Below are 8,543 nucleotides of genomic sequence, written 5' to 3' on the forward strand. Positions count from 1 at the left end.
GGGAAAGGTTTACAGAATCACCACATCTTAACACTATAATACTGTAGATCATTTCAATAGGGATGTAATACCCACAACAACAATAGAGGCACTGTTTATCTTTCTAGCCGATTGTTCAACGGAATACAATAAAGGAATCAGTTTTCTAATTGGTAAGGGTCTCCATTTGTCATAAGGAGTGGATAATCAGGGATTTAGACAATCATACTTTTACCTTTGTGTATTTTATTGAGAAATACAGGATTAATTTGGTACTTTTTTCAGATTACCAAACTTGGCTATGAAATGTATGTATGTACGTACGTACAGTTAGTTCATGGTCAGATACATACGTTATCTGACCATGCTAGCTTTATTAGCAGGCAGCTACATCTTGTTCAAACACAGTAGTCAGTTGGCAAGGAAAAGCTGAGAAAGAAATGGACTGGATGAGGGTAAATATCGGAATGGCTTTTAATCATTGGTGAGAGCTAAAAATAACCCTGTCAGGGTTACTGTTAATAGCTACTGCCCTGATGTTAGCTGTAGAGATCTGCTAACATGAAAATAACACCACAGCAGAGTACCTCTCTGCTAAGGCTATTTACAAGATACTTCAACATAGGCTGTAACTGTCAATGTCATTTCGTCTCACGGAGATTTGTAGTTTTTCCCAGCTGTAACACCATCTACCTCAGTCCTTCAAATAATGAAATTCATCTCACACTAGAAGGTTTGGTCAGTGTTTGTCACTGTCACACCAAATAAGCCTTTGAAGTTAGCTGAGATAGGTTTATTAGACTGTAAACTACTGCCCAATGTATATTATGTGCAGTATAAGCCTATATGTCGCCAACAATGTTTCATTGCAATACACACATCCACATTCAAACAATTGGCAAACTATCTGAAAATACAAGTAGTATTTTAGTAAAACAAAAAAAACCTCTTTTATTTTGATAATTTTCCTTGTCACAATAAAAGAAATACAGTCATATTTGTATAAAGTCCTGTAATATTTTTTTGGCTTCTGACATTTTATTTCCTGGTTTAGTAACAGCTTCAACTTGTGTGTAATTTGTGTTCATTAAGCATAAGGAGTTTTCCTCTTCTGTCCTATGGCAGCAGCATCATGTTGGTGAACCCCCCAAGCAGCAATGATGCCTGCCTCAGCATTGTCCACAGCCTCATGTGTCACCGGCAGGGTGGAGAGAATGAGGGCTTTGCTAAGCGTGCCATTGAGAGCCTGGTGAAAAAACTGAAGGAGAAGAAGGATGAGCTGGACTCGCTCATCACTGCCATCACCACCAATGGCGTTCATCCCAGCAAGTGTGTCACCATCCAGAGGACGCTGGATGGAAGGCTGCAGGTCAGTCCACCACCGATATACAGGCTTACTTTGAACAGTCAAACAAATTAAGTGACTCACCATATACTGTTGCACTACCTACCGGTGTGCTTTCTTCCTTCTGTGCTGATACAGTACATTTTCATAGGAGGTTTCCCATGTATAAGGTTGTCATTATTATTTGATGTTTCACTTTCTCACTGGTCCTTTTCACTTCTTGTGGTTTTCATCAGTAACATGATTTTTTTGTTTTTGTTTTAAATGCCTGTCAGATATCTGCCTGGATGATTCTCATCATCACGAACTCACTTTATACAGTAACCACTGATATTATGAGCCATATCTGGAACTCTTAAAATATTACATTGTAACATTAGATTAGATTCAACTTTATTGTCATTACCCATGTACAAGTACAAGGCAATGAAATGCAGTTTAGCATCTAACCAGAGGTGCAATAAGAGCAGTGCAGAGTGCATTTAGGATACTTTTTTCATGTTGATATTGAGTGCATCATTCAAACATTAACTTTTTAACTTATGCTTTTTAACTTGTATATATTCTGTATTTATTCTGTTTTTATTGGTGTGCACATCGGGGGGCCATTGGGCTGGAGTCAAATTTTATGTTTGTTTAGACTGGAAAACGTATGTGAACCCCTTTGCTAATGACATCAGCATAAGCTATTTGAAGTTAGGAGTCCAGTCACTGAAATCTGGATTAGGCTACTCCAGGGCTGCCCAATATGTCAATCGTGATCAACCAGTTGATCGCAAAAGTAGTGTCAGTAGATCTCGTGTCAATATAATGAATGCTTTCAAACGAAAAATGCAACATTTTGTGGAACTTCCAAAACCTCGCATCAGAGCTGGAGACGCAACAGAAAGCATGTGCGCAACTTGACATTGCACGCTACACAAAGTAGATTGACAACTGACAGTCAGATTTTGACAAATGCATTCAAGACTTTGCCTCACACGAGCCAGTCTCTACATTTATGTATTGAGGTTGATTCACTCGCATCAAAAATTGCAACACTGTTTCACCTGAACTGGTCTGGAGTGGAGGATGAGATACTGACACTGAGATTGACATTCAGCTGAAGTCCAGGGCTAATGGACCGTTTTGGAACTTACAGAGCAAAAGTACCCAAACATGAAGAAATGTGGCATTGACTGCATTATTTGGCTCTACTTATTTGTGTGAGTCAGCATTTTCTCACATGGAAATTATTAAGTCCAAATACTGCTCCACCATGACTGATGACCATTTGGAAGTCTGCTTGAGGCTGGCTACCAGCAGCTACTGTCCGGACTATGCAGCCCTGGCTGATTCCATTCAGTGCAAGTCATCAGAGTAAAGTAATGGCTAGAAATGTACTGAATTGCAGTGTGCCTTAAAGGTTCATGCAGTTATGCAAGGTGTGCCAACATATATTGTGTTTATATAAAGTATATTCAGTATATTTATAAATAAATATATGTTTAGTATTTTTAGTATAGGTAGATCATTTTGACTTGGTCATTTGAAAAGCTTGCAAGGCGAAAAAGCATGGGCACCCCTGGGCTACACTGACTTGTAAAAACACTGCTTTTCAGTTTTCTGTTGAGTGGCTATGTGCAACATGCCTTGCATACACCTAGTCAGCCGGCCGGCTTGAGCCCAGTATCTGTGAGGCAATGCTACTCAACACTGTGGCACCCCATTTAGTTTTAGTATTTTAATACGTTTCTTTAGCCAACATCTACAGGAAGATTTGGATTGTTGACTACTGATATTAATCCTGAAACTTACCTCTTCCTTTTGATAGCAGCATAAAAAATATGACTGAAAATAACATTAATCACAGTGTTCAATGATCATTTAAATATTTTACCTTTTAATAAATGTTGGCAAATAACACATACATGTCTCAGACCCCCTTACTTGACAGCCTGCAGGTCTCAAATGGCATTTCAGGGGGTCTCAGAAATGTGCCTAGTTATTTTCTATTTATCTTCACAACATTATTATTTGCATGTAACTTTATAACCATTTGTTTTTAAAATAATGCAATAAAAAATATTGTAATCACTGTTATGGTTTTGTAACAAAAGTGGTGTCCGCCAGAAACTGACTATGCTCCTCAAGAGCATGTGCAGCTTCTTAAAGATGCATAACCCACTTTATCTACACTGACAACTACTTTTGGTGAGATCATAACATGTCAAAGCAGACACAACATATATCCCATGTCAAATGCAAAGGATGGCTTTGTGAAATTTGATTGCTTGAGGAAATTGTAACTGAACAGTGGCAGTGTACAGTGAGGTAAACTGACTTTACCTGCTGCCTGTAACATGATTGACTGGGACATCTTCAGGGTGTTTGTTAATTATCATGGCTCATAAGCTGCTTTCATGTTATTTTGTTCACCTATCTATTTATTGTATCTGAATTAAGTTTCAGATCTGTGAGCCTCAAAGACAGGCTAGAGATCACCTTCTCACCTCAGCAGCCTCTTTTCCTTGCCCCCGGTTAAAAAAGACCCCCCCAAATGCACAATTTAATTCACACCTGGACTATATCCTATAAGGACAGATGGTGTGTCATGACACCTGCCAGCCCTTTCTCATCAGATTCATATCTACAGTATAGCCATGTACAGAGAACTAGTTTATTTATCATATTTGAAAGTACTCTTTCGAAATTATTATACATTTCATAATTCAGATAATTTCATAATTTCTGGCAGTTGTGGATTTAAGGGTTAATTTTGATTTAGTGTGGCTGTTAATTATATTTGGGTATCTGTTCTTGTGCTTCCCAGTCTGGACTGTTTGGACTGTGATAAAATTGGTCTGAGCAGTTTCAGTGCAAACGCAATATCGGGTCAAAATGAGCACCAGAATTACACTGCACTGCCTATTCAGCATAAACATGACCTCAACTATACTTCTTCTCCCACTTCAGCATAAATGAATTCATTCATGGCACACCAATGTGCCAAAAAAAACTTGTACCCAAGAAAAATTGTGTTGAAGGTGTGTCCGCTTTGCAGTTTCAGGAAAATAGAGCCCTTAGAGTCATTTAAGAAAAAATTAGGAGCACCAGCATATACAGGCTATACAGTCAGTCAGCTTGTGCTAACTCTTGTTTTTGCTCCTGGAAGACCAGTGCATCAAAATGTAAAATGTACTGCTCTTCTGATCTCTGCTGTGCTAGCTAAGGCAGCTTGTAAATATAAATAAATGTTGGTTTTGCCTCAAGCAAACATTCTGTCATTCATTCTACTGTTGGATAAGAGGTAAAATACAGTAAGGTTCTGATTTTGGAAAGGGAACACTGTGTAAATGAATCACAGAGTAACATGGGTTGCTGAAATGATACAGGGAGCTAGGATGTAGTATCCTTAAAAAGAAGGACAGTAGATTTGATGAGTAATGCAGAGAGTTTAGGAGTTGCTGTAATAGTGCTGTGGTCTCTCCTCAGGTGGCAGGGAGGAAGGGTTTTCCTCATGTGATTTATGCACGGCTGTGGCGCTGGCCTGACCTCCACAAGAATGAACTCAAGCATGCCAAGTTCTGCCAGTATGCCTTTGACCTGAAGTATGACAATGTGTGTGTCAACCCCTACCATTATGAGAGAGTGGTGTCTCCAGGCATTGGTAGGTCAGATTCATACTTCCACAACTGAGTGGGGCTTCACAGGTTTTTCTGGGTTAATAGTGTTTGATTTTATCATTGACAAATATTAGTGAGATTAGTTCATCAAACTATGAAGCTTCATTATTGGTATAGCATCTCAAGTCATGTTTTCACATCTTGTTCTCTCTTTTCTCTGACAGTTGGTCTCAGTCTTCAGAACACAGGTGAGCTCTGTTCTACAGCATCACATCATGGTTTAATTCAGGATAATGCAAACTGGTGCCACTTCATTTCGTGGTACCCATGTGACCAAACTTGTTGACCTTCTGGTGCAACAGTTAGACCAAGAGTTCATTAAGTCAACAGTATGAATGCAGTTGTAACTTTTGTTAAAGTCAGGTCTGATTTTTTAATGTTGTCACTGTTATCAATAGAACATGTGCAATGTTAAGGGAGCAAGTATACACAATAAATCAGACTAGTAGCGTCCTCTAATTGAGCATACAGTATATATATAATGTTAGACTGACTGCCAGTCTGACACAGAACAGGAGGAATGTTGTTGAAAAGCGGTGTCATTTTGTGTCTGCTCATGCAGAACAGCTTCACCTTGATATCCTACACCTGGCAAGAACTTTTATATATCTGTTTACACCACTCCAGCAGTTTTATCTCCAATCTTCGACTCACCCCTGAAATCTCCAAAACATCGGAGGTCATGCACCCAACCCGGCTGGGTGGCGGCACTTGCGGGCAGCGTCGAGATCGTAAACAAAGGCGTGGAAAGCACTAAGGAGTTAGAGCTAAGCTAAAGCGAACACCAAATCAACTCTCTTTACCCAGCATTTCCTCGCCAATGTGCGGTCATTGGTGAACAAGATGGATGAAATATGACTTCGCATCACCAACAGACTTATGGACTGCAATGTTATGATTTTCACTGAAACCTAGCTAAACAGCAACATACCTGACAGTGCTATCACGCTAGCTGGATGCTACTCACACTGGGCAGATAGAACGGATGTGTCCAGTAAGACCAGAGGTGGATGATTGTGCATTTATGTTAACAAAGCTTGGTGTTTGAACTCTGTCATCACTGAGAGACTCTGCTCAGCTAACCTGGAATCTCTTATAGTTAAGTGTAGACCTTTTTATCTGCCCAGGGAATACACGACAATAATAATTGCAACTTATATTGCCCCGGAAGCTAATGCTAAGCTTGCTGTGAACAAACTTCATGCGGCAATTAGCAAACAACAGACGGCACACCCAGAGACTGCATTTATTGTTGTGGGTGATTTTAATTACTCCAACCTAAAGTCAGTGCTCCCTAAATTCCACCAGCATGTTTCCTGCCACACTAGAGGAAATAAAACTCTGGACCATGTTTACACAAACATGGCTGCTGCATACAAAGTGCCCCCCTCCCCTCCCCCACTTGGGACAGTCAGATCACCTTTCTTTTTTCCCCATTCCCAAGTACTCATCACTCATCCGCCATGTGAAGCCATCAATGAGGATCATCAAAGTGTGGCCAGAGGGGACAGACAATGTACTTCAGGACAGGTTTCACCACATGGACTGGAGTATGTTTGCCTCCTGGGCTACCTGTGACTCTCACATAGACATTTACACCTACACTTCCTCTGTGCTGGACTTTATTAACACTACCATTGACAGTGTCACTACCCAGAAACAGATCACCACGTACCCAAATCAGAAACTGTGGATGAACAAGGAGGTGTGGCTCCTGCCCAAGGGCCTCTGCCTTCAGATCTGGTGATGCACAGGCCTACAGCTTATCCTGGGCCAACCTGAGGAGCGGCATCAAGAAGGCCAAGCACCACTACAACCTAAAGGTCAAGGAACACTTCACAAACTCTGACCCCCAATGTATGTGGAAAGGCATCCAGGTCATCAGTGACTACAAGCCCGGCAACTCCACCCCAACAACCACAGATGTTTCCTTCCTCAATGAGCTAAATGACTTCTATGCTTGCTTCGACTGGGACAATAAGGAGACAGCTATCAAGTTCACACCCATTGCCATGAAGTGCTTCGCGCACCCAGTCCTGGTACACCTGATGACCTGTCTCCCACCCAAACTGTACCCCCACCAATTTGCCTACCACAGGAATAGGAACATGGAGGATGCAGTCTCCATAGCACTGCACTCTGTACTCAGTCTCCTGAACAACACTTATGCAAGAATGCTGTTCGAGGACTTCAGCTCATCATTTAGCACCGCCATCCCTTCCAAGTTAACCACCAAACTTGGTGACCTGGACATCAACACCTCCTTCTGCAACTGGATTCTGGACTTTCTGACCAACAGGCCTCAGCATGTTAGGTCAGACAACACCTGCTCCTCCACCATTATCCTAAAAACATGTGTACCACAGGGCTGTGTGCTAAGCCCATTCCTCTACTGCCTTTTCACCCACAACTGCAGGCCTGTGCATGGCTCCAACACCATCATCAAGTTTGCAGATGACACCACAGTGATCGGCCTCATCAGCAATAACGATGAGTCATCCTACAGTGAGGAGGTACAGCACCTGGCTCTGTGGTGTGATGTGATGACAATAACCTGCTCCTTAACACCAACAAAACCAAGGAGCCCATTGTGGACTACAGGAGGGAGAAAGGAGACACACACGACCCCATCCATATTAATGGGATGGTGGTGGAACATGTCTCCACCTTCAAATTCCTGGGGACCCACATCTCAGGGGATCTGTCCTGGATCACCCACAGCCTGTTTAAGAAGTATCACCAGCCCCTCTTCTTCCTGAGGACACTGAAGAAGAACCACCTGTTTTCAGCCATCCAGGTGAACCTCTACTTCTGTGCCATCGAGAGCATCCTGACCAGCTGTATCACAGTCTAGTATGGAAACTGCTCTGTCTCCGACCACAAGGCGGGAACGCTGTTTTCGATGTGCTCGCAACATTCTCAAGGACTCCTCTCACCCTGCTCACAAACAGTTTGACCTCCTGTCCTCTGGGAGGAGCTTCAGGAGCCTCCGGACCAAAACCAGTAGACTCAGTAGACTTCCCCACAGCTATCTCCTTACTGAACTCTGTAACCCCCCTATACCACTACACACGCCTCACCCCTTCTCATCTCTCCTGTAGTACCTGCAACACTGAAGTGAGCTGTTAATTTGCACATACTCTACTTTCACTGTTGTTTCCTGCCTCTGCGGTAATCCGTACTCATTTCCTGTTTTCTGTATTTGCACTGCGTTGTGCTTGCTTCCAGATTGTTTAGGAATTAAACTCACTATTTTCTAGGTTCATCTGAATTTTTGAGTGACAACATACACTTGCACCACTTAAAGCACTTGTGTTGCAGAAGTTCTTGCTAACTACCAAATTTAACTTGCTACTTTAGGTCGGCTAGTTTAGAAGCTAGCTAAGCTAGTAGCTTAATCGAGAGCAATGGCTTCCCCCTCTTCCTCTCCTCCTTTCTCTTGCTCGGAGTGTCGCATGTTCAGTTATTCCTCTGCCTCCTTTAGCGATAATGGTACTTGTAATAAATGTCACATGCTAGCAGCATTGGAGGCGAGGCTCACAGACTTAGAAGCG

General features: G+C 42.0%; 1 protein-coding gene across 1 annotated transcript in view; it reads left to right on the forward strand.

Moving 5' to 3' along the window:
* The window catches only part of smad10a (SMAD family member 10a), an 88,310-nt gene that overhangs the window by 41,842 nt on the left and 37,925 nt on the right, over nt 1-8,543 (forward strand). The window contains 3 exon segments of the mRNA XM_020624814.1: nt 1,105-1,348; nt 4,799-4,973; nt 5,154-5,177. Coding sequence (XP_020480470.1) covers nt 1,105-1,348; nt 4,799-4,973; nt 5,154-5,177 — 443 coding nt within the window.

This window comes from Monopterus albus, unplaced genomic scaffold (genome assembly GCF_001952655.1).
Source record: "Monopterus albus unplaced genomic scaffold, M_albus_1.0 scaffold339.1, whole genome shotgun sequence".
Classification (NCBI taxonomy): domain Eukaryota; kingdom Metazoa; phylum Chordata; class Actinopteri; order Synbranchiformes; family Synbranchidae; genus Monopterus; species Monopterus albus.